Source organism: Oncorhynchus gorbuscha, unplaced genomic scaffold (genome assembly GCF_021184085.1).
Source record: "Oncorhynchus gorbuscha isolate QuinsamMale2020 ecotype Even-year unplaced genomic scaffold, OgorEven_v1.0 Un_scaffold_550, whole genome shotgun sequence".
NCBI classification, from domain to species: domain Eukaryota; kingdom Metazoa; phylum Chordata; class Actinopteri; order Salmoniformes; family Salmonidae; genus Oncorhynchus; species Oncorhynchus gorbuscha.
The window spans coordinates 180385-207189 of record NW_025745378.1 but is presented as its reverse complement, the minus strand read 5'-3'; the positions used below and the strand labels follow the sequence as shown (position 1 = coordinate 207189).

Genomic DNA, 26805 nt, shown 5'->3' with positions numbered 1-26805 from the left:
CTCTACCAGGGACTACACTGTTATATCTCTACCAGGGACTACACTGTTATATCTCTACCAGGGACTACACTGTTATATCTCTACCAGGGACTACACTGTTATATCTCTACCAGGGACTACACTGTTATATCTCTACCTGGGACTACACTGTTATCTCTCTACCAGGGACTACACTGTTATCTCTCTACCAGGGACTACACTGTTATCGCTCTACCACTACACACACACACCTGGGGCAGCGATGGGTACTCCGTTGATGCTGGTGAGTTCCTCGGCAGGGCGCTCCTCGATGACAATGTGCCGGCCGCTCTCCAGACTCAGGTCACATGACGTGCTGGGCGCCGCCACGTAGAACGGGATCCCATGGTGCTTTGCGGCGATGGCCAGCTGGTACGTGCCGATTTTGTTGGCCGTGTCACCGTTAGCAACCACCCTGTCCGCCCCTACGACAACAGCTGAGACGGGGAGAGGAAGAGAGAGGAAGAGGGGGAAGGGGTAGGCAGAGGAGAGAGAGAGAGAGAGAGAGAGAGAGAGAGAGAGAGAGAGAGAGAGAGAGAGAGGGGATAGACAGAGAGAGAGAGAGAGAGAAGGGATAGACAGAGAGAGAGGGAGAGAAGGGATAGACAGAGAGAGAGAGAGAGAAGGGATAGACAGAGAGAGAGAGAGAGAGAGGGAAGGGATAGACAGAGAGAGAGAGGGAAGGGATAGACAGAGAGAGAGAGAGAGAGAGAGAAGGGATAGACAGAGAGAGAGAGAGAGAAGGGATAGACAGAGAGAGAGAGAGAGAGAGAGAGAGAGAGAGAGAGAGAGGGAAGGGATAGACAGAGAGAGAGAGGGAAGGGATAGACAGAGCGAGAGAGAGAGGGAGAGGGAAGGGAGAGAGAGAGAGAGAGAGAGAAGGGATAGACAGAGAGAGAGAGAGAGAGAGAAGGGATAGACAGAGAGAGAGAGAGAGAGAGAAGGGATAGACAGAGAGAGAGAGAGAGAGAGAGAAGGGATAGACAGAGAGAGAGAGAGAGAGAGAGAGGGATAGACAGAGAGAGAGAGATAGACAGAGAGAGAGAGAGAGAGAGAAGGGATAGACAGAGAGAGAGAGAGAGAGAGAAGGGATAGACAGAGAGAGAGAGAGAGAGAGAGAGAGAGAGAGAGAGAGAGGGAAGGGATAGACAGAGAGAGAGAGAGAGAAGGGATAGACAGAGAGAGAGAGAGAGAAGGGATAGACAGAGAGAGAGAGAGAGAAGGGATAGACAGAGAGAGAGAGAGAGAGAGAGAGGGATAGACAGAGAGAGAGAGGGAAGGGATAGACAGAGAGAGAGAGAGAGAGAGAGAGAGAGAAGGGATAGACAGAGAGAGAGAGAGAGAGAGAGAGAGAGAGAGAAGGGATAGACAGAGAGAGAGAGAGAGAGAGAGAGAGAGAGAGGGAAGGGATAGACAGAGAGAGAGAGGGAAGGGATAGACAGAGAGAGAGAGAGAGAGGGAAGGGATAGACAGAGAGAGAGAGGGAAGGGATAGACAGAGCGAGAGAGAGAGAGGGAGAGGGAAGGGATAGACAGAGAGAGAGAGGGAAGGGATAGACAGAGAGAGAGAGAGAGAGAGAGAGAGAGAGAGAGAGAGAGAGAGAGAGAGGGATAGACAGAGAGAGACAGAGAGAGAGAGAGAGAGAGAGAGAGAGGGAAGGGATAGACAGAGAGAGAGAGAGAGAGAGAGAGAGGAAGGGATAGACAGAGAGAGAGAGAGAGAGAGAGAGAGAGAGAGAGAGAGAGAGAGAGAGACAGAGAGAGAGAGGGAAGGGATAGACAGAGCGAGAGAGAGAGAGAGAGAGAGGGAAGGGATAGACAGAGAGAGAGAGGGAAGGGATAGACAGAGCGAGAGTGAGAGAGAGAGAGGGAAGGGATAGACAGAGAGAGAGAGGGGAAGGGATAGACAGAGAGAGAGAGAGAGAAGATAGACAGAGAGAGACAGGGATAGACAGAGAGAGAGAGAGAGAGAGAGGGAAGGGATAGACAGAGAGAGAGAGGGGGATAGACAGAGAGAGAGAGGGATAGACAGGGAGAGAGAGAGAGAGGGAGGGATAGAGAGGATAGAGAGAGAGAGGGAGAGAGAGAGAGAGGGAAGGGATAGACAGAGAGAGAGAGGGAAGGGATAGACAGAGAGAGAGGGAAGGGATAGACAGAGAGAGAGAGGGGAAGGGATAGACAGAGAGAGAGAGGATAGAGAGAGAGAGAGAGAGGGAAGGGATAGACAGAGAGAGAGAGGGAAGGGATAGACAGAGAGAGAGAGGAAGGGATAGACAGAGAGAGAGAGAGAGGGATAGACAGAGAGAGAGGAAGGGATAGACAGAGAGAGAGAGAAAAGGGATAGACAGAGCGAGAGAGAGAGAGGGAGAGGGAAGGGATAGACAGAGAGAGAGAGAGAGGGGAAGACAGAGAGAGAGAGGGAAGGGATAGACAGAGAGAGAGAGGGAAGGGATAGACAGAGAGAGAGAGAGGGAAGGGATAGACAGAGAGAGAGAGGAAGGGATAGACAGAGAGAGAGAGAGAGAGAGAGGGATAGACAGAGAGAGAGAGAGAGAGAGAGGGATAGACAGAGAGAGAGAGAGAGAAGGGATAGACAGAGAGAGAGAGGGAAGGGATAGACAGAGAGAGAGAGAGAGAGAGGGAAGGGATAGACAGAGAGGGAGAGAGAGAGAGAGAGAGAGAGGGAAGGGATAGACAGAGAGAGAGAGGGAAGGGATAGACAGAGAGAGAGAGGGAAGGGATAGACAGAGAGAGAGAGGGAAGGGATAGACAGAGAGAGAGAGAGAGAGAGAGAGAGAGAGAGAGAGAGAGGGAAGGGATAGACAGAGAGAGAGAGGGAAGGGATAGACAGAGAGAGAGAGGGAAGGGATAGACAGAGAGAGAGAGAGAGAGGGAAGGGATAGACAGAGAGAGAGAGGGAAGGGATAGACAGAGAGAGAGAGGAAAGGGATAGACAGAGCGAGAGAGAGAGAGGGAGAGGGAAGGGATAGACAGAGAGAGAGAGAGAAGGGATAGACAGAGAGAGAGAGAGAGAGAGAGAGGGAAGGGATAGACAGAGAGAGAGAGAGAGAAGAAGATAGACAGAGAGAGAGAGAGAAGGGATAGACAGAGAGAGAGAGAGAAGGGATAGACAGAGAGAGAGAGAGAGAGAGAGAGAGAGAGAGAGAGAGAGAGAGGAAAGGGATAGACAGAGAGAGAGAGGGAGAAGGATAGACAGAGAGAGAGAGAGAGAGGGGAAGGGATAGAGAGAGAGAGAGAGGGAAGGGATAGACAGAGAGAGAGAGAGAGAGGGGAAGGGATAGACAGAGAGAGAGAGGGAAGGGATAGACAGAGAGAGAGAGAGAGAGGGAAGGGATAGACAGAGAGAGAGAGGAGAAGGGATAGACAGAGAGAGAGAGAGAGAGAAGGAAGGGATAGACAGAGAGAGAGAGAGAGAAGGGATAGACAGAGAGAGAGAGAGAAGGGATAGACAGAGAGAGAGAGAGAGAGAGAGAGAGAGAGAGAGAGAGAGAGAGAGAGGGAAGGGATAGACAGAGAGAGAGAGGGAAGGGATAGACAGAGAGAGAGAGAGAGAGAGAAGGGATAGACAGAGAGAGAGAGAGAGAGGGAAGGGATAGACAGAGAGAGAGAGAGAGAGGGAAGGGATAGACAGAGAGAGAGAGAGAGAGAGGGAAGGGATAGACAGAGAGAGAGAGGGAAGGGATAGACAGAGAGAGAGAGAGAGAGAGGAAGGGATAGACAGAGAGAGAGAGAGAGAGGGAAGGGATAGACAGAGAGAGAGAGAGAGAAGGGATAGACAGAGAGAGAGAGAGAGAGAAGGGATAGACAGAGAGAGAGAGAGAGAGGGAAGGGATAGACAGAGAGAGAGAGAGAGAGAGAGAGGGAAGGGATAGACAGAGCGAGAGAGAGAGAGGGAAGGGATAGACAGAGAGAGAGAGAGAGAGAGAGGGATAGATAGACAGAGCGAGAGAGAGAGAGAGGGAAGGGATAGACAGAGCGAGAGAGAGAGAGAGAGAGAGAGAGAGAGAGAGAGAGAGAGGGAAGGGATAGACAGAGCGAGAGAGAGAGAGAGAGAGGGAAGGGATAGACAGAGAGAGAGAGGGAAGGGATAGACAGAGAGAGAGAGAGAGAGAGAAGGGATAAACAGAGAGAGAGAGAGAGAGAGAGAGAGGGAAGGGATAGACAGAGAGAGAGAGAGAGAATGGATAGACAGAGAGAGAGAGAGGGAAGGGATAGACAGAGAGAGAGAGAGGGAAGGGATAGACAGAGCGAGAGAGAGAGAGGGAGAGGGAAGGGATAGACAGAGAGAGAGAAGGGATAGACAGAGAGAGAGGAAGAGAGAGAGAGAGAGAGTCAGAGAGAGAGGAGAGTAGACAGAGAGAGAGAGAGAGAGAGAGAGAGAGAGAGAGAGAGAGAGAGAGAGAGAAGGGATAGAGACAATGATAGACAGAGAGAGAGAAGGGATAGACAGAGAGAGAGAGAGAGAGGAAGGGATAGACAGAGAGAGAGAGAGGGAGAGGGAAGGGATAGACAGAGAGAGAGAGGGAAGGGATAGACAGAGAGAGAGAGGCAGTCAGAGAGAGAGAGAGAGAGAGAGAGAGAGAAGGGATAGACAGAGAGAGAGAGAGAGAGAGAGAGAGGAGAGAGAGAGAGAGGAGAGAGAGAGAGAGAGAGCAGGAGGGAGAGAGAGAGAGAGAGAGGGAAGGGATAGACAGAGAGAGCAGTCAGACAGAGGGATAGACAGAGAGAGAGGAAGGGATAGACAGAGAGAGAGAGAGGAGGAAGGGATAGACAGAGAGAGAGAGAGAGAAGGGATAGACAGAGAGAGGAAGGGATAGACAGAGAGAGAGAGGGAAGGGATAGACAGAGAGAGAGAGAGAAGGGGCCTCAGAGAGAGAGAGAGAGAGAGAGAGAGAGAGAGAAGGGATAGACAGAGAGAGAGAGAGAGAGACAGGAGACAGAGAGAGAGAGAGAAGGGATAGACAGAGAGAGAGAGAGAGAAGGGATAGACAGAGAGAGAGAGAGAGAGAGAGAGAGAGAGAGAGAGAGAGAGAGAGAGAGAGAGAGAGAGAAGGGATAGACAGAGAGAGAGAGAGGAAGGGATAGACAGAGAGAGAGAGAGAGAGGGAAGGGATAGACAGAGAGAGAGAGGAAGGGATAGACAGAGCAGAGAGGGAGAGGGAGAGGAAGGGATAGACAGAGAGAGAGGGGAAGGGATAGACAGAGAGAGAGAGAGAGAGAGAGGGGATAGACAGAGAGAGAGAGAGAGAGAGAGAGAGAGAGAGAGAGAGGGAAAGGGACAGACACAGAGAGAGAGAGAAGGGATAGACAGAGAGAGAGAGAGAGAAGGGATAGACAGAGAGAGAGAGAGAGATGACAGAGGAGAAGAGACCAGAGGGAAGGGATAGACAGAGAGAGAGGGAAGGGATAGACAGAGCGAGAGAGAGAGAGAGGGAAGGGATAGACAGAGCGAGAGAGAGAGAGAGAGAGAGAGAGAGAGAGAGAGAGAGAGAGAGGGAGAGGGAAGGGATAGACAGAGAGAGAGAGAAGAAATAACAGTATAGTGATAAGAGATGGATAGAACATCAAACCAGAGCAGTTATTGGAGAAGAAGAGAGAGTAAAGACAGGCAGTCAGTCAGACAGGCAGTCAGGCAGGCAGTCAGTCAGTCAGTTAGACAGGCAGTCAGACAGACAGGCAGTCAGTCAGACAGGCAGTCAGGCAGTCAGTCAGACAGGCAGTCAGGCAGGCAGGCAGGCAGGCAGGCAGGCAGGCAGTCAGTCAGTCAGTCAGTTAGACAGGCAGTCAGACAGACAGGCAGTCAGACAGGCAGGCAGTCAGGCAGGCAGTCAGGCAGTCAGACAGGCAGGCAGTCAGGCAGGCAGGCAGGCAGTCAGGCAGTCAGGCAGGCAGGCAGTCAGACAGACAGTCAGGCAGGCAGTCAGACAGACAGGCAGTCAGACAGACAGGCAGTCAGACAGTCAGTCAGTCAGTCAGAGGCAGGCAGGCAGTCAGACAGGCAGTCAGGCAGGCAGACAGGCAGTCAGACAGGCAGTCAGACAGGCAGTCAGACAGACAGTCTGTGTATACCTGTGATGCTCTTCTCTCTCATGGTGAGTGCAGCCATGCTGTCTGTGATGAGAGTAGCAGGGAAACCTTCAGCCACGGCCTCATAGGCTGTCAGTCTGGCCCCTTGGTTATAGGGTCTGGTCTCTGTACAATACATCCGCTTCAGTCTGCCGAGAGCATGGAGGGAACGCACCACACCTGGAGACACACACACTGGTTATAGTCTGGTACTAGAGCATGGAGGGAACACACCACACCTGGAGACACACACACTGGTTATAGTCTGGTACTAGAGCATGGAGGGAACGCACCACACCTGGAGACACACACACTGGTTATAGTCTGGTACTAGAGCATGGAGGGAACACACCACACCTGGAGACACACTCTGGTTATAGTCTGGTACTAGAGCATGGAGGGAACACACCACACCTGGAGACACACACTGGTTATAGTCTGGTACTAGAGCATGGAGGGAACACACCACACCTGGAGACACACACACTGGTTATAGTCTGGTACTAGAGCATGGAGGGAACACACCACACCTGGAGACACACACACTGGTTATAGTCTGGTACTAGAGCATGGAGGGAACACACCACACCTGGAGACACACACACTGGTTATAGTCTGGTACTAGAGCATGGAGGGAACACACCACACCTGGAGACACACACACTGGTTATAGTCTGGTACTAGAGCATGGAGGGAACACACCACACCTGGAGACACACACACTGGTTATAGTCTGGTACTAGAGCATGGAGGGAACACACCACACCTGGAGACACACACACTGGTTATAGTCTGGTACTAGAGCATGGAGGGAACACACCACACCTGGAGACACACACACTGGTTATAGTCTGGTACTAGAGCATGGAGGGAACGCACCACACCTGGAGACACACTCTGGTTATAGTCTGGTACTAGAGCATGGAGGGAACACACCACACCTGGAGACACACACACTGGTTATAGTCTGGTACTAGAGCATGGAGGGAACGCACCACACCTGGAGACACACTCTGGTTATAGTCTGGCACTAGAGCATGGAGGGAACACACCACACCTGGAGACACACACACTGGTTATAGTCTGGTACTAGAGCATGGAGGGAACACACCACACCTGGAGACACACTCTGGTTATAGTCTGGTACTAGAGCATGGAGGAACCACCACACCTGGAGACACACACTGGTTATAGTCTGGTACTAGAGCATGGAGGGAACGCACCACACCTGGAGACACACACTGGTTATAGTCTGGTACTAGAGCCCAGAGACTCTCTGGTTATAGTCTGGTACTAGAGCCCAGAGACTCTCTGGTTATAGTCTGGTACTAGAGCCCAGAGACTCTCTGGTTATAGTCTGGTACTAGAGCCCAGAGACTCTCTGGTTATAGTCTGGTACTAGAGCCCAGAGACTCTCTGGTTATAGTCTGGTACTAGAGCCCAGAGACTCTCTGGTTATAGTCTGGTACTAGAGCCCAGAGACTCTCTGGTTATAGTCTGGTACTAGAGCCCAGAGACACACTGGTTATAGTCTGGTACTAGAGCCCAGAGACACTCTGGTTATAGTCTGGTACTGGAGCCCAGAGACACTGGTTATAGTCTGGTACTGGAGCCCAGACACACTGGTTATAGTCTGGTACTAGAGCACAGAGACACACTGGTTATAGTCTAGTACTAGAGCACAGAGACACACTGGTTATAGTCTGGTACTAGAGCACAGAGACACACTGGTTATAGTCTGGTACTAGAGCCCAGACACACTGGTTATAGTCTGGTACTAGAGCCCAGAGACTCTGGTTATAGTCTGGTACTAGAGCACAGAGACACACTGGTTATAGTCTGGTACTAGAGCCCAGAGACACACTGGTTATAGTCTGGTACTAGAGCCCAGACACACTGGTTATAGTCTGGTACTAGAGCCCAGAGACTCTCTGGTTATAGTCTGGTACTAGAGCACAGAGACACACTGGTTATAGTCTGGTACTAGAGCACAGAGACACACTGGTTATAGTCTGGTACTAGAGCCCAGACACACTGGTTATAGTCTGGTACTAGAGCCCAGAGACACACTGGTTATAGTCTGGTACTAGAGCCCAGAGACTCTCTGGTTATAGTCTGGTACTAGAGCATGGAGGGAACACACCACACCTGGAGACACACACACTGGTTATAGTCTGGTACTAGAGCATGGAGGGAACGCACCACACCTGGAGACACACACACTGGTTATAGTCTGGTACTAGAGCATGGAGGGAACACACCACACCTGGAGACACACTCTGGTTATAGTCTGGTACTAGAGCATGGAGGGAACGCACCACACCTGGAGACACACACACTGGTTATAGTCTGGTACTAGAGCATGGAGGGAACGCACCACACCTGGAGACACTGGTTATAGTCTGGTACTAGAGCCCAGAGACTCTCTGGTTATAGTCTGGTACTAGAGCCCAGAGACTCTCTGTTTATAGTCTGGTACTAGAGCCCAGAGACTCTCTGGTTATAGTCTGGTACTAGAGCCCAGAGACTCTCTGGTTATAGTCTGGTACTAGAGCCCAGAGACTCTCTGGTTATAGTCTGGTACTAGAGCCCAGAGACTCTCTGGTTATAGTCTGGTACTAGAGCCCAGAGACACACTGGTTATAGTCTGGTACTAGAGCCCAGAGACACACTGGTTATAGTCTGGTACTGGAGCCCAAAGACACACTGGTTATAGTCTGGTACTGGAGCCCAGACACACTGGTTATAGTCTGGTACTAGAGCACAGAGACACACTGGTTATAGTCTAGTACTAGAGCACAGAGACACACTGGTTATAGTCTGGTACTAGAGCACAGAGACACACTGGTTATAGTCTGGTACTAGAGCCCAGACACACTGGTTATAGTCTGGTACTAGAGCCCAGAGACTCTCTGGTTATAGTCTGGTACTAGAGCACAGAGACACACTGGTTATAGTCTGGTACTAGAGCCCAGAGACACACTGGTTATAGTCTGGTACTAGAGCCCAGACACACTGGTTATAGTCTGGTACTAGAGCCCAGAGACTCTCTGGTTATAGTCTGGTACTAGAGCACAGAGACACACTGGTTATAGTCTGGTACTAGAGCACAGAGACACACTGGTTATAGTCTGGTACTAGAGCCCAGACACACTGGTTATAGTCTGGTACTAGAGCCCAGAGACACACTGGTTATAGTCTGGTACTAGAGCCCAGAGACTCTCTGGTTATAGTCTGGTACTAGAGCCCAGAGACACACTGGTTATAGTCTGGTACTAGACCTCGGAGACTCTCTGGTTATAGTCTGGTACTAGAGCCCAGACACACTGGTTATAGTCTGCTACTAGAGCCCAGAGACTCTCTGGTTATAGTCTGGTACTAGAGCCCAGACACACTGGTTATAGTCTGGTACTAGAGCCCAGACACACTGGTTATAGTCTGGTACTAGAGCACAGACACTGGTTATAGTCTGGTACTAGAGCCCAGACACACTGGTTATAGTCTGGTACTAGACCTCGGAGACTCTCTGGTTATAGTCTGGTCTCCCAGACACTGGTTATAGTCTGGTACTAGAGCCCAGACACACTGGATAAGAGCGTCTGCTAAATGACTCTGTAAATGTGGTACTAGAGCACAGACACACTGGTTATAGTCTGGTACTAGAGCCCAGACACACTGGTTATAGTCTGGTACTAGAGCCCAGACACACTGGTTATAGTCTGGTACTAGAGCCCAGACACACTGGTTATAGTCTGGTACTAGAGCCCAGACACACTGGTTATAGTCTGGTACTAGAGCCCAGAGACTCTCTGGTTATAGTCTGGTACTAGAGCCCAGACACACTGGTTATAGTCTGGTACTAGAGCACAGAGACACACTGGTTATAGTCTGGTACTAGAGCACAGAGACACACTGGTTATAGTCTGGTACTAGAGCCCAGAGACTCTCTGGTTATAGTCTGGTACTAGAGCCCAGAGACTCTCTGTCTTACCCAGTGCGGTGCCGTATCCTGCCGTGGCCAGTGACCCGGTGTTGCAGTGAGTTAAGATAGTGACAGAGTCTCGGGGAACACCAGACAGGATGTGTTGAGCTCCGTAGTTACCGATCTTCTTGTTGTCATTGACATCCCGCTCCAGCATCTCCTCGATCCAGCCAATCACACTGCAGAATGGGCGGGGATTAGAGGAGAGGGAGTGTCTGTCATTAAGCAGTCTTCCCTTTTCACCTTCTGATCTACTCTTTAGTTTAGTCCACTTTCATGTTCTGACTGTCTGGTCTCCCTCTCTCTCTCTGAGTCTCCCTCTCTCTCTCTCTCTCTGGGTCTCCCTCTCTCTCTCTCTCTGGGTCTCCCTCTCTCTCTCTGAGTCTCCCTCTCTCTCTCTCTCTGGGTCTCCCTCTCTCTCTCTGGGTCTCCCCCTCTCTCTCTCTCTCTGGGTCTCCCTCTCTCTCTCTCTGGGTCTCCCTCTCTCTTTCTCTGGGTCTCCCTCTCTCTCTCTCTGGGTCTCCCTCTCTCTCTCTCTGGGTCTCTCTCTCTCTCTCTCTGGGTCTCCCTCTCTCTCTCTCTGGGTCTCCCTCTCTCTCTCTCTGGGTCTCCCTCTCTCTTTCTCTGGGTCTCCCTCTCTCTTTCTCTGGGTCTCCCTCTCTCTCTCTCTCTGGGTCTCCCTCTCTCTCTCTGGGTCTCCCTCTCTCTCTCTCTCTCTGGGTCTCCCTCTCTCTCTCTGGGTCTCCCTCTCTCTTTCTCTGGGTCTCCCTCTCTCTCTCTCTCTCTGGGTCTCCCTCTCTCTCTCTCTCTCTGGGTCTCCCTCTCTCTCCTCTCTCTCTGGGTCTCCCTCTCTCTCTCTCTCTCTGGGTCTCCCTCTCTCTCCCTCTCTCTCTGGGTCTCCCTCTCTCTCTCTCTCTCTCTGGGTCTCCCTCTCTCTCTCTCTCTCTCTGGGTCTCCCTCTCTCTCTCTCTCTCTCTGGGTCTCCCTCTCTCTCTCTCTCTGGGTCTCCCTCTCTCTCTCTCTCTCTCTGGGTCTCCCTCTCTCTCTCTCTCTCTCTCTCTCTCTGGGTCTCCCTCTCTCTCTCTCTCTCTCTCTGGGTCTCCCTCTCTCTCTCTCTGGGTCTCCCTCTCTCTCCCTCTCTCTGGGTCTCCCTCTCTCTCCCTCTCTCTGGGTCTCCCTCTCTCTCCCTCTCTCCCTCTCTCTGGGTCTCCCTCTCTCTCCCTCTCTCTGGGTCTCCCTCTCTCTCCCTCTCTCTGGGTCTCCCTCTCTCTCCCTCTCTTTCTCTCCCTCTCTGGGTCTCCCCCTCTCTCTCTCCCTCTCTCGGTCTCCCCCTCTCTCTCTCTCTCTGGGTCTCCCCCTCACTCTGGGTCTCCCTCTCTCTCTGGGTCTCCCCCTCTCTCTCTCTGGGTCTCCCTCTCTCTCTCTCTCTGTCTCCCTCTCTCTCTCTCTGGGTCTCCCTCTCTCTCTCTCTGGGTCTCCCTCTGGGTCTCCCTCTCTCTCTCTCTCTGGGTCTCCCTCTCTCTCTCTCTCTGGGTCTCCCTCTCTCTCTCTCTCTGGGTCTCCCTCTCTCTCTCTCTCTGGGTCTCCCCCTCTCTCTCTCTCTGGGTCTCTCTCTCTCTCTGGGTCTCCCTCTCTCTCTCTCTCTCCCATCCTCCTCGCTCTCTGGGTCTCCCTCTCTCTCTCTCTCTCTCTGGGTCTCCCTCTCTCTCCCTCTCTCTCCCTGGGTCTCCCCCTCTCTCTCTGGGTCTCCCCCTCTCTCTCTGGGTCTCCCCCTCTCTCTCTGGGTCTCCCCCTCTCTCTCTCTCCCTCTCCCCCTCTCTCTGGGTCTCCCCCTCTCTCTCTGGGTCTCCCTCTCTCTCTCTCTCTCCATCTCCCTCTCTCTCTCTCTCTGGGTCTCCCTCTCTCTCTCTCTCTGGGTCTCCCTCTCTCCCTCTCTCTCTGGGTCTCCCTCTCTCTCTCTCTCTGGGTCTCCCTCCTCTCTCTCTCTGTGTCTCCCCCTCTCTCTCTCTCTCTCCGTCTCCCCTCTCTCTCTCTCTCTGGGTCTCCCCCTCTCTCTCTCTCTCTGGGTCTCCCCCTCTCTCTCTCTCTCTGGGTCTCCCCCTCTCTCTCTCTCTCTCTCTGGGTCTCCCCCTCTCTCTCTCTCTCTGGGTCTCCCCCTCTCTCTCTCTGTGTCTCCCTCTCTCTGGGTCTCCCTCTCTCTCTGGGTCTCCCTCTCTCTCTGGGTCTCCCTCTCTCTCCCTCTCTGGGTCTCCCCCTCTCTCTGAGTCTCTCTCTCTGGGTCTCCCTCTCTCTCTCTCTGGGTCTCCCCTCTCTCTCTCTCTCTCTGGGTCTCCCCCTCTCTCTCTCTCTGGGTCTCCCCCTCTCCCTCTCTGGGTCTCCCCCTCTCCCTCTCTGGGTCTCCCCCCTCTCCCTCTCTCTCCCCCTCTCTCTCTCTGGGTCTCCCCCTCTCTCTGAGTCTCTCTCTCTGGGTCTCCCTCTCTCTCTCTCTCTCTCTCTGGGTCTCCCTCTCTCTCTCTCTCTCTCCCTGGGTCTCCCCCTCTCTCTCTGGGTCTCCCCTCTCCTCTCTGTCTCCCCCTCTCTCTCTGGGTCTCCCCCTCTCTCTCTGGGTCTCCCCCTCTCTCTCTGGGTCTCCCCCTCTCTCTCTCCCTCTCCCTCTCTCTCTCTCTCTGGGTCTCCCTCTCTCTCTCTCTCTCTGGGTCTCCCTCTCTCTCTCTCTCTGGGTCTCCCTCTCTCTCTCTCTCTGGGTCTCCCTCTCTCTCTCTCTCTGGGTCTCCCTCTCTCTCTCTCTCTGGGTCTCCCCTCTCTCTCTCTCTGGGTCTCCCTCTCTCTCTCTCTGGGTCTCCCCCTCTCTCTCTCTCTGGGTCTCCCCCTCTCTCTCTCTCTCTGGGTCTCCCCCTCTCTCTCTCTCTCTCTCTCTCTGGGTCTCCCCCTCTCTCTCTCTCTCTCTGGGTCTCCCCCTCTCTCTCTCTCTCTGGGTCTCCCCCTCTCTCTCTCTGTGTCTCCCTCTCTCGGTCTCCTCCTCTCTGGGTCTCCCTCTCTCTCTGGGTCTCCCTCTCTCTCCCTCTCTGGGTCTCCCCCTCTCTCTGGTCTCTCTCCTGGGTCTCCCTCTCTCTCTCTGGGTCTCCCCTCTCTCTCTCTCTCTGGGTCTCCCCTCTCTCTCTCTCTCTCCCTCTCCTCCCTCCCTCTCTCTCTCCTCTCTGGGTCTCCCCTCTCTCTCTCTCTGGGTCTCCCCTCTCCTCTCTGGGTCTCCCCCTCTCCCTCTCTGGGTCTCCCCCTCTCTCTCTCTGGGTCTCCCCCTCTCCCTCTCTGGGTCTCCCTCTCCACCCTCTCTGGGTCTCCCCTCTCTCTGGGTCTCCCCTCTCTCTGGGTCTCCCCCCTCCCTCTCTCTGGGTCTCCCCCTCTCCCTCTCTCTGGGTCTCCCTCTCTCTCTCTCTGGGTCTCCCCTGGGTCTCCCTCTCTCTCCCTGGGTCTCCCTCTCTCTCCCTGGGTCTCCCTCTCTCTCCCTGGGTCTCCCTTCCTCTCTCTCTCTGGGTCTCCCTCCCTCTCTCTCTCTGGGTCTCCCTCTCTCTCTCTGGGTCTCCCTCTCTCTCTCTGAGTCTCCCTCTCTCTCTCTCTCTCCGAGTCTCCCTCTCTCTCTGAGTCTCCCTCTCTCTCTGAGTCTCCCTCTCTCTCTGAGTCTCCCTCTCTCTCTGAGTCTCTCTCTCTCCAGTCTCTCTCTCTCTCATCCAGTCTCCTCCTCTGAGTCTCTCTCTCTCCTGACATCCACCCATCCCTCTCTCTCTCCCTACATCCATCCCTCCCTACATCCATCCCTCCCTCTCTCTCCCTACATCCATCCCTCCCTCTCTCTCCCTACATCCATCCCTCCCTCTCTCTCTCCCTACATCCATCCCTCCCTCTCTCTCTCCCTACATCCATCCCTCCCTCTCTCTCCCTACATCCATCCCTCCCTCTCTCTCCCTACATCCATCCCTCCCTCTCTCTCCCTACATCCATCCCTCCCTCTCTCTCCCTACATCCATCCCTCCCTCTCTCTCCCTACATCCATCCCTCCCTCTCTCTCCCCTACATCCATTCCTCCCTCTCTCTCTCCCTACATCCATCCATCCCTCCATCTCTCTCCCTGGGTCTCCCTCTCTCCCTACATCCATCCCTCCCTCTCTCTCCCTACATACATCCATCCCTCCCTCTCTCTCTCTCCCCCTACATCCATCCCTCCCTCTCTCTCTACATCCATCCCTCTCTCTCTCCCTACATCCATCCCTCCCTCTCTCTCTCTCCCCTACATCCATCCCTCCCTCTCTCTCTCCCTACATCCATCCCTCCCTCTCTCTCCCTACATCCATCCCTCCCTCTCTCTCTCCCTACATCCATCCCTCCCTCTCTCTCTCCCTACATCCATCCCTCCCTCTCTCTCTCTCTCCCTACATCCATCCCTCCCTCTCTCTCTCTCCCTACATCCATCCCTGCCTCCCTCTCTCTCTCCCTACATCCATCCCTCCCTCTCTCTCTCCCTACATCCATCCCTGCCTCCCTCTCTCTCCCTCCATCCATCCCTCCCTCACTCTCTTCCCCTACATCCATCCCTCCCTCTCTCTCCCTACATCCATCCCTCCCTCTCTCTCTCCCTACATCCATCCCTCCCTCCCTCCCTCCATCTCCCTACATCCATCCCTCCCTCCATCCCTCCTTCCATCTCTCTCCCTGGGTCTCCCTCTCTCCCTACATCCATCCCTCTCTCTCTCTCTCCCTACATCCATCCCTCCCTCTCTCTCTCTCCCTACAGCCATCCCTCCCTCCCTCCATCTCCCTACATCCATCCCTCCTTCCATCTCTCTCCCTGGGTCTCCCTCTCTCCCTACATCCATCCCCCTCTCTCTCTCTCTCCCTACATCCATCCCTCCTCTCTCTCTCTCTCTACATCCATCCCTTCCTCCCTCTCTCTCTCCCTACATCCATCCCTTCCTCCCTCTCTCTCTCCCTACATCCATCCCTCCCTCTCTCTCTCTCTCTCCCTACATCCATCCCTCCCTCTCTGTCTCTCTCTCCCTACATCCACCCCTCCCTCTCTCTCCCTACATCCACCCTCCCTCTCTCTCTCCCCTACATCCACCCATCCCTCTCTCTCTCTCTACATCCACCCTCCACCCATCTCCTCTCTCTCCCCTACATCCACCCCTCCCTCTCTCTCTCCCTACATCCACCCATCCCTCCATCTCTCTCCCTACATCCACCCATCCCCCTCTCTCTCCCTACATCCACCCATCCCCCTCTCTCTCCCTACATCCACCCATCCCCCCATCTCTCTCTCTCTCTCCCTACATCCATCCCTCCCTCTCTCTCTCTCTCCCTACATCCATCCCTCCCTCTCTCTCTCTCCCTACATCCACCCCTCCCTCTCTCTCTCTCCCTACATCCACCCCTCCCTCTCTCTCCCTACATCCACCCCTCCCTCTCTCTCCCCCTACATCCACCCATCCCCCCATCCCTCTCTCTCTCTCCCTACATCCATCCCTCCCTCTCTCTCTCCCTACATCCACCCCTCCCTCTCTCTCTCTCCCTACATCCACCCTCCCCTCTCTCTCTCTCCCTACATCCACCCCTCCCTCTCTCTCTCTCCCTACATCCACCCCTCCCTCTCTCTCTCTCCCTACATCCACCCCTCCCTCTCTCTCTCTCCCTACATCCACCCCTCCCTCTCTCCCTACATACACCCCTCTCTCTCTCCCTACATACACCCCTCTCTCTCTCTCTCCCTACATCCACCCCTCTCTCTCTCTCTCCCTACATCCACCCCTCTCTCTCTCTCTCCCTACATCCACCCCTCTCTCTCTCTCTCCCTACATCCACCCCTCCCTCTCTCCCTCCCTACATCCACCCCTCCCTCTCTCCCTACATCCATCCCTCTCTCCCTCCCTACATCCACCCCTCTCTCTCTCTCCCTACATCCATCCATCCCTCTCTCTCCCTCTCCCTACATCCATCCATCCCTCTCTCTCTCTCTCCCTACATCCATCCATCCCTCTCTCTCTATAGTCATCCCTCTCTCTCTCCATACATTCATCCCTCTCCCCATCTCTCTCCCTCCATCCATCTCTCTCCCTACATCCATCCCTCCCTCCATCTCTCTCCCTCCACCCATCCCTCCCTCCATCTCCATCTCTCTACACCCATTCCTCTCTCCCTCCCTCCCTCCACCCATCCCTCCCTCCATCTCTCTCCCTACATCCATCCCTCCCACCCATCCATCCATCCCTCCCTCCATCTCCATCTCTCAACACCCATTCCTCTCTCCCTCCCTCCACCCATCCCTCTCTCCATACCTCTCTGTGAGTTGTTCTGGGTTTTTCTCCATGCTCTCGTTCTCGGCAAACTCCATCAGTTCTCGGGCGGCCCGGCCCATATTGACAGCCGTGGGTCTTGCAGAAGTCAGGTGACACAGAGACTCCCGGATGAAGGTCACGGGGTCGTTGCCCCCGGCACCTGCGCGCAGCTCCACTGCCAGGCTCAGACAGCCTACGATGGCGATGGCAGGAGCCCCCCGTACCTGAAGGGAGAGAAGGAATGGAGGAGGAGAAGGAATGGAGGAGGAGAAGGAATGGAGGGGGAGAAGGAATGGAGGGAGAGAAGGAATGGAGGGGGAGAAGGAATGGAGGAGGAGAAGGAATGGAGGAGGAGAAGGAATGGAGGAGGAGAAGGAATGGAGGAGGAGAAGGAATGGAGGGAGAGAAGGAATGGAGGAGGAGAAGGAATGGAGGGGGAGAAGGAATGGAGGGGGAGAAGGAATGGAGGGGAGAAGGAATGGAGGGGAGAAGGAATGGAGGGGAGAAGGAATGGAGGGGAGAAGGAATGGAGGGGAGAAGGAATGGAGGAGGAGAAGGAATGGAGGAGGAGAAGGAATGGAGGGGGAGAAGGAATGGAGGAGGAGAAGGAATGGAGGAGGAGAAGGAATGGAGGAGGAGAAGGAATGGAGGGGAGAAGGAATGGAGGGGGAGAAGGAATGGAGGAGGAGAAGGAATGGAGGGGAGAGAATGGAATGGAGGGGGAGAAGGAATGGAGGGGAGAAGGAATGGAGGGGAGAAGGAATGGAGGGGGAGAAGGAATGGAGGGGGAGAAGGAATGGAGGAGGGAGAAGGAATGGAGGAGGAGAAGGAATGGAGGAGGAGAGAAGGAATGGAGGAGGAGAAGGAATGGAGGGGAGAAGGAATGGAGGGGAGAAGGAATGGAGGGGAGAAGGAATGGAGGGGGAGAAGGAATGGAGGAGGAGAAGGAATGGAGGGGAGAAGGAATGGAGGGGAGAAGGAATGGAGGGGAGAAGGAATGGAGGAGGAGAAGGAATGGAGGAGGAGAGGGAATGGAGGGGGAGAAGGAATGGAGGAGGAGAAGGAATGGAGGGGGAGAAGGAATGGAGGAGGAGAAGGAATGGAGGGGGAGAAGGAATGGAGGAGGAGAAGGAATGGAGGAGGAGAAGGAATGGAGGAGGAGAAGGAATGGAGGAGAAGGAATGGAGGAGGAGAAGGAATGGAGGAGGGAGAAGGAATGGAGGAGGGAGAAGGAATGGAGGAGGAGAAGGAATGGAGGAGGAGAAGGAATGGAGGAGGAGAAGGAATGGAGGAGGAGAAGGAATGGAGGAGGAGAAGGAATGGAGGAGGGAGAAGGAATGGAGGAGGGAGAAGGAATGGAGGAGGGAGAAGGAATGGAGGGGGAACCAGACATCATATTGGAATTGAGCCTTTGAACATTTCTTGTAATCCTCCAGGTAAACCAGAGAGGGAGGACCTGTGTGTCTATCGAACTCTTATTGGTCTTTATCATACACGTGTCTCCTCCCATCTCTCCTCGCCTGCTGGAACCCCCACACTCCTCTAGAACTCTCCTGTCCAAAAGACTGAAACTATGCAGTACGAGGCTATACCAGACAGGACCGTATGCAGGCAACACCAGACAGGACCGTATGCAGGCAATAACCAGACAGGGCCGTATGCAGGCAATAACCAGACAGGGCCGTATGCAGGCAATAACCAGACAGGGCCGTATGCAGGCAATAACCAGACAGGACCGTATGCAGGCAATAACCAGACAGGACCGTATGCAGGCAATAACCAGACAGGACCGTATGCAGGCAATAACCAGACAGGACCGTATGCAGGCAATAACCAGACAGGACCGTATGCAGGCAATAACCAGACAGGACCGTATGCAGGCAATAACCAGACAGGACCGTATGCAGGCAATAACCAGACAGGACCGTATGCAGGCAATAACCAGACAGGGCCGTATGCAGGCAATAACCAGACAGGGCCGTATGCAGGCAATAACCAGACAGGGCCGTATGCAGGCAACACCAGACAGGGCCGTATGCAGGCAACACCAGACAGGGCCGTATGCAGGCAACACCAGACAGGACCGTATGCAGGCAACACCAGACAGGACCGTATGCAGGCAACACCAGACAGGACCGTATGCAGGCAACACCAGACAGACAGGACCCAGACATGACAGGCAACACCAGACAGGACCGTATGCAGGCAACACCAGACAGGACCGTATGCAGGCAATAACCAGACAGGACCGTATGCAGGCAATAACCAGACAGGACCGTATGCAGGCAATAACCAGACAGGACAGTATGCAGGCAATAACCAGACAGGACCGTATGCAGGCAATAACCAGACAGGACCGTATGCAGGCAATAACCAGACAGGACCGTATGCAGGCAATAACCAGACAGGACCGTATGCAGGCAATAACCAGACAGGACCGTATGCAGGCAACACCAGACAGGACCGTATGCAGGCAACACCAGACAGGACCGTATGCAGGCAACACCAGACAGGGCCGTATGCAGGCAACACCAGACAGGGCCGTATGCAGGCAACACCAGACAGGGCCGTATGCAGGCAACACCAGACAGGGCCGTATGCAGGCAACACCAGACAGGACCGTATGCAGGCAACACCAGACAGGACCGTATGCAGGCAACACCAGACAGGACCGTATGCAGGCAACACCAGACAGGACCGTATGCAGGCAACACCAGACAGGACCGTATGCAGGCAATAACCAGACAGGACCGTATGCAGGCAATAACCAGACAGGACCGTATGCAGGCTATAACCAGACAGGACCGTATGCAGGCAACACCAGACAGGACCGTATGCAGGCAATAACCAGACAGGGCCGTATGCAGGCAATAACCAGACAGGGCCGTATGCAGGCAACACCAGACAGGGCCGTATGCAGGCAACAACCAGACAGGGCCGTATGCAGGCAACACCAGACAGGGCCGTATGCAGGCAACACCAGACAGGGCCGTATGCAGGCAACACCAGACAGGGCCGTATGCAGGCAATAACCAGACAGGACCGTATGCAGGCTATAACCAGACAGGACCGTATGCAGGCAACACCAGACAGGACCGTATGCAGGCAATAACCAGACAGGGCCGTATGCAGGCAATAACCAGACAGGGCCGTATGCAGGCAACACCAGACAGGGCCGTATGCAGGCAATAACCAGACAGGGCCGTATGCAGGCAACACCAGACAGGGCCGTATGCAGGCAACACCAGACAGGGCCGTATGCAGGCAACACCAGACAGGGCCGTATGCAGGCAATAACCAGACAGGACCGTATGCAGGCAATAACCAGACAGGACCGTATGCAGGCAATAACCAGACAGGACCGTATGCAGGCAACACCAGACAGGGCCGTATGCAGGCAACACCAGACAGGGCCGTATGCAGGCAACACCAGACAGGACCGTATGCAGACAACACCAGACAGGACCGTATGCAGGCAATACCAGACAGGACCGTATGCAGGCAACACCAGACAGGACCGTATGCAGGCTATACCAGACAGGACCGTATACAGGCTATACCAGACAGGACTGTACACACACGCCCAACCCTCTAACCACTAGGCTACCTGCCGACACAAAGCAGGGCGATAGTCAGGACACACAGACAGCAGGACAGTGAGTAGTTGGGTTCATCCATCCCCAGAGACACTACCATTACTATCACCATGACGACATCATACTGTTTAAGAGGCGTTCCATCACAGGTCTGAAGTTGGACTGATGCTCAGATGGAGAGTATCTCAGTGTGCGTGTGTGTGTGTGTGTGTCTGTGTGTCTGTGTGTGTGTGTGTGTGTGAGACAAAGAGGGAGATGAAGAGAGGGTGTCTGTATCAATGGAAGGAGGTTTATTATGAAGAATAAAAAGATAAGAGAACGAGTCTATTTGACGATCAACCAAACACCTCTCCTCGTCAGAACCGCTCTGATAAAAGCCGTCGCCAAACACCTCTCCTCGTCAGAACCGCTCTGATAAAAGCCGTCGCCAAACACCTCTCCTCGTCAGAACCGCTCTGATAAAAGCCGTCGCCAAACACCTCTCCTCGTCAGAACCGCTCTGATAAAAGCCGTCGCCAAACACCAATAAAAGGAGTCAACAGGCGGCAGAGGCACCGACTGCAGGAGCGAACAAAACCCCGGGAGTCGGTCATTAATAATGCATAGACAATCTTTACAGTGAGAGCAAGATAAAGGGAGCGAAGGGGGTGGGCGTTTTCATGGGTGGGTGCGGATACCTGGCACGGTGGTTTTGTCGGTGGCACGGGTTAACGTTAAACGGTAAATACATAATTGGATCCATTGTCGCTTAGGATCACGTTAAATTGAGAAACCGGGCCGGTAAAAACGAACGAGTGACACACTGTGTGTGTGATCCAACCCCGAGCGTCCACACCGGGACCGCTATTCCATGCAATACGGCGCTGCGGACGGTAGTAAAATCCGTGGAAATAGCAGGGACGGTCAAAACACACAGGCCTTCAACAAAGAGCCTGTCACAGGCCACAAGCCCTTCGCACAACACCGCCCAGATATGCTCTGTGACAGAACCGAGGGCAGGGTGCACAGCTCACACTAAATACCCACCCGGTCTGACACAAAGACACCCGTAGTCAGCATAGCTACACACACTGTGGTGGAAACACTGATAACTAGAAACACACCCACACGGGGGTTTGACACGTAGTGAGCGTGGAATCGGACAGGAAACGAACGAGGGAGAAGACAGAGAGTGATATTTCTTACCTTCATGGACTTTATCGCTTCATAGCCGTCCTGCACTGTGCGGACCTCGTCGAACACAGTCTCCTGCGGTAGGAGCAGCTGGTTAAGAATCTGCAGAGACCCGGCCCGGTAACGGATCGCCTCGAGCGTCATGACCCGTGAACGAGATGGATCGGATGGCACAACACACACACACGCTCCTCCCGGTTGTCGTTTCGAATCGTCGTGGGTTGGTAGAGGATAAAAGTGCTGGAAAATGAATATTAACTGTCTGGGGGGGAAAAGAGAGGGGGAGCTCAGAAAACCTCTGTCTGACACACATACGGAACCACGTGCTTACCCCGGCAGGAAACCGACCCTGCCTTTCCGAACTTTGTCCACGCCCACCTCTCGCGCGCTCTTTTTCGGCGATGACAGGCCTGCTCTCTGCTCTCTTCTCTCTTCTCCCTTCTCCCCCTCTTCTCTCTTCTCTCTCTTTTCTCTCTTCTCCCCCTCTTCTCTCTTCTCTCTCCCCCTCTTCTCTCTTCTCCCCTCTTCTCTCTTCTCCCCCTCTTCTCTCTTCTCCCCCTCTTCTCTCTTCTCCCCCTCTTCTCTCTTCTCCCCCTCTTCTCTCTTCTCCCCCTCTTATCTCTGCCCTCTGTTTTGATTGTAGACACGTAGCGTTCAGATTAAATGTATCAGCGTAACTGGAGGAGTTGAGCCGGTGCTCTGTTTTACCCTTCAACAACGGAGCAGGCTGCAGCCCCCTCTCATGTCGGGGTTTAGGGAGAACGAAGGAACATATTGAAACATACTGAAGCCATTGTCTAGTCCTCTCTCTGCAGCTATAGAGCTAGACAGATTATACTGTACAGACTAGATTAGCGCTACAGTCTGAGCTATATACAACATAATAAACCTCTCTATATAGACTGTACTATAGTCCTCTCTGTATAGACTGTACTATAGTCCTCTCTGTATAGACTGTACTATAGTCCTCTCTGTATAGACTGTACTATAGTCCTCTCTATATAGACTGTACTATAGTCCTCTGTATAGACTGTACTATAGTCCTCTCTATATAGACTGTACTATAGTCCTCTCTGTATAGACTGTACTATAGTCCTCTCTGTATAGACTATACTATAGTCCTCTCTATATAGACTGTACTATAGTCCTCTCTATATAGACTGTACTATAGTCCTCTATATATAGACTGTACTATAGTCCTCTGTATAGACTGTACTATAGTCCTCTCTATATAGACTATACTATAGTCTTCTCTATATAGACTGTACTATAGTCCTCTCTATATAGACTGTACTATAGTCCTCTCTATATAGACTGTACTATAGTCCTCTCTGTATAGACTGTACTATAGCCCTCTATATATAGACTGTACTATAGTCCTCTCTATATAGACTGTACTATAGTCCTCTCTGTATAGACTGTACTATAGTCCTCTGTATAGACTGTACTATAGTCCTCTCTATATAGACTATACTATAGTCTTCTCTATATAGACTGTACTATAGTCCTCTCTATATAGACTGTACTATAGTCCTCTCTATATAGACTGTACTATAGTCCTCTCTGTATAGACTGTACTATAGCCCTCTATATATAGACTGTACTATAGTCCTCTCTGTATAGACTGTACTATAGCCCTCTATATATAGACTGTACTATAGTCCTCTCTATATAGACTGTACTATAGTCCTCTCTGTATAGACTGTACTATAGTCTTCTCTGTCTAGACTGTACTATAGTCCTCCTTATAGACTGTACTATAGTCCTCTCTGTATAGACTGTACTATAGTCCTCTCTGTATAGAATGTACTATAGTCCTCTATATATAGACTGTACTATAGTCCTCTGTATAGACTGTACTATAGTCCTCTCTATATAGACTATACTATAGTCTTCTCTATATAGACTGTACTATAGTCCTCTCTATATAGACTGTACTATAGTCCTCTCTGTATAGACTGTACTATAGTCCTCTCTATATAGACTGTACTGTACTATAGTCCTCTCTGTATAGACTGTACTATAGTCCTCTATATATAGACTGTACTATAGTCCTCTGTGTAGACTGTACTATAGTCCTCTCTATATAGACTATACTATAGTCTTCTCTATATAGACTGTACTATAGTCCTCTCTATATAGACTGTACTATAGTCCTCTCTATATAGACTGTACTATAGTCCTCTCTGTATAGACTGTACTATAGCCCTCTATATATAGACTGTACTATAGTCCTCTCTATATAGACTGTACTATAGTCCTCTCTGTATAGACTGTACTATAGTCTTCTCTGTCTAGACTGTACTATAGTCCTCCTTATAGACTGTACTATAGTCCTCTCTGTATAGACTGTACTATAGTCCTCTCTGTATAGAATGTACTATAGTCCTCTCTATAGACTGTACTATAGTCCTCTCTGTATAGACTGTACTATAGCCCTCTATATAGACTGTACTATAGTCCTTTCTGTATAGACTGCACTATAGTCTTCACTGTATAGACTGTACTATAGTCCTCTCTGTATAGACTGTACTATAGTCCTCTCTGTATAGACTGTACTATAGTCCTCTGTATAGACTGTACTGTACTATAGTCCTCTCTGTATAGACTGTACTATAGTCCTCTCTGTATAGACTGTACTATAGTCCTCTCTGTATAGACTGTACTATAGTCCTCTCTATATAGACTGTACTATAGTCCTCTCTGTATAGACTGTACTATAGTCCTCTCTGTATAGACTGTACTATAGTCCTCTCTGTATAGACTGTACTATAGTCCTCTCTGTATAGACTGTACTATAGTCCTCTGTATAGACTGTACTATAGTCCTCTCTGTATAGACTGTACTATAGTCCTCTCTGTATAGACTGTACTATAGTCCTCTCTGTATAGACTGTACTATAGTCCTCTCTATATAGACTGTACTATAGTCCTCTCTATAGACTGTACTATAGTCCTCTCTATATAGACTGTACTATAGTCCTCTCTGTATAGACTGTACTATAGCCCTCTATATATAGACTGTACTATAGTCCTCTCTGTATAGACTGTACTATAGTCTTCTCTGTCTAGACTGTACTATAGTCCTCCTTATAGACTGTACTATAGTCCTCTCTGTATAGACTGTACTATAGTCCTCTCTGTATAGAATGTACTATAGTCCTCTCTATAGACTGTACTATAGTCCTCTCTGTATAGACTGTACTATAGCCCTCTATATAGACTGTACTATAGTCCTTTCTGTATAGACTGCACTATAGTCTTCACTGTATAGACTGTACTATAGTCCTCTGTATAGACTGTACTGTACTATAGTCCTCTCTGTATAGACTGTACTATAGTCCTCTCTGTATAGACTGTACTATAGTCCTCTCTATAGACTGTACTATAGTCCTCTCTGTATAGACTGTACTATAGTCCTCTCTGTATAGAATGTACTATAGTCCTCTCTATAGACTGTACTATAGTCCTCTCTGTATAGACTGTACTATAGCCCTCTATATAGACTGTGCTATAGTCCTTTCTGTATAGACTGCACTATAGTCTTCACTGTATAGACTGTACTATAGTCCTCTGTATAGACTGTACTGTACTATAGTCCTCTCTGTATAGACTGTACTATAGTCCTCTCTGTATAGACTGTACTATAGTCCTCTCTGTATAGACTGTACTATAGTCCTCTGTATAGAGACTGTACTATAGTCCTCTCTGTATAGACTGTACTATAGTCCTCTCTGTATAGACTGTACTATAGTCCTCTCTGTATAGACTGTACTATAGTCCTCTGTATAGACTGTACTGTACTATAGTCCTCTCTGTATAGACTGTACTATAGTCCTCTGTATAGACTGTACTATAGTCCTCTCTATATAGACTGTACTATAGTCCTCTCTATATAGATACTATAGTCCTCTCTATATAGACTGTACTATAGTCCTCTCTATATAGATACTATAGTCCTCTCTGTATAGACTGTACTGTACTATAGTCCTCTGTATAGACTGTACTATAGTCCTCTCTGTATAGACTGTACTATAGCCCTCTCTGTATAGACTGTACTATAGTACTCTCTGTATAACTGTACTATAGTCCTCTCTGTATAGACTGTACTATAGTCCTCTCTATATAGACTGTACTATAGTACTCTCTGTATAACTGTACTATAGTCCTCTCTGTATAGACTGTACTATAGTCCTCTCTGTATAGACTGTACTATAGTCCTCTATATATAGACTGACTGTACTATAGTCCTATATATATAGACTGACTGTACTATAGTCCTCTCTGTATAGACTGTACTATAGTCCTCTATATATATAGACTGACTGTACTATAGTCTTCTCTGTCTAGACTGTACTATAGTCCTCCTTATAGACTGTACTATAGTCCTCTCTGTATAGACTGTACTATAGCCCTCTATATAGACTGTACTATAGTCCTTTCTGTATAGACTGCACTATAGTCTTCACTGTATAGACTGTACTATAGTCCTCTGTATAGACTGTACTGTACTATAGTCCTCTCTGTATAGACTGTACTATAGTCCTCTCTGTATAGACTGTACTATAGTCCTCTCTGTATAGACTGTACTATAGTCTTCTCTATATAGACTGTACTATAGCCCTCTATATAGACTGTACTATAGTCCTTTCTGTATAGACTGCACTATAGTCTTCACTGTATAGACTGTACTATAGTTCTCTGTATAGACTGTACTGTACTATAGCCCTCTATATAGACTGTACTATAGTCCTCTCTGTATAGACTGTACTATAGTCCTCTCTGTATAGACTGTACTATAGTCCTCTCTATAGACTGTACTATAGTCCTCTGTATAGACTGTACTGTAGTCCTCTGTATAGACTGTACTGTACTATAGTCCTCTCTGTATAGACTGTACTATAGTCCTCTCTGTATAGACTGTACTGTACTATAGTCCTCTCTATATAGGCTGTACTATAGTCCTCTCTGTATAGACTGTACTATAGTCCTCTGTATAGACTGTACTGTACTATAGTCTTCTCTATATAGACTGTACTATAGTCCTCTCTGTATAGACTGTACTATAGTCTTCACTGTATAGACTGTACTATAGTCCTCTCTGTATAGACTGTACTATAGTCCTCTCTGTATAGACTGTACTGTAGTCCTCTGTATAGACTGTACTGTAGTCCTCTGTATAGACTGTACTGTACTATAGTCCTCTCTGTATAGACTGTACTGTAGTCCTCTGTATAGACTGTACTGTAGTCCTCTGTATAGACTGTACTGTACTATAGTCCTCTCTGTATAGACTGTACTATAGTCTTCACTGTATAGACTGTACTATAGTCCTCTGTATAGACTGTACTATAGTCCTCTCTGTATAGACTGTACTATAGTCCTCTGTATAGACTGTACTATAGTCCTCTATATAGACTGTACTATAGTCCTCTCTGTATAGACTGTACTATAGTCCTCTATATATAGACTGTACTATAGTCCTCTATATAGACTGTACTATAGTCCTCTGTATAGACTGTACTATAGTCCTCTATATAGACTGTACTATAGTCCTCTCTGTATAGACTGTACTATAGTCCTCTCTGTATAGACTGTACTATAGTCCTCTGTATAGACTGTACTATA

General features: G+C 50.8%; 1 protein-coding gene across 1 annotated transcript; it reads right to left on the bottom strand.

Moving 5' to 3' along the window:
• Positions 1-216: 216 nt before the first annotated feature.
• LOC124018577 (methylthioribose-1-phosphate isomerase-like) lies at positions 217-21528 on the bottom strand. The gene is made up of 5 exons (XM_046333910.1): positions 21191-21528; positions 16410-16633; positions 10096-10265; positions 6108-6284; positions 217-455 (listed from the first exon to the last, which is right to left on the bottom strand). Exons 1-5 carry the CDS (start codon positions 21320-21322, stop codon positions 217-219), a joined length of 942 nt encoding a protein of 313 aa, XP_046189866.1. The 5' UTR covers positions 21323-21528.
• Between the last annotated feature and the right edge of the window lie 5277 nt (positions 21529-26805).

Coding starts and splice junctions, on each gene's coding strand:
- LOC124018577 (XM_046333910.1), bottom strand. CDS start 21,322: ATGACGCTCGAGGCGATCCGTTACCGGGCCGGGTCTCTGCAGATTCTT. Junction 16,634..21,190: donor AAGCGATAAAGTCCATGAAG/GTAAGAAATATC, acceptor CTCTCCCTTCAG/GTACGGGGGGCTCCTGCCAT. Junction 10,266..16,409: donor CCAGAACAACTCACAGAGAG/GTATGGAGAGAG, acceptor CCCATTCTGCAG/TGTGATTGGCTGGATCGAGG.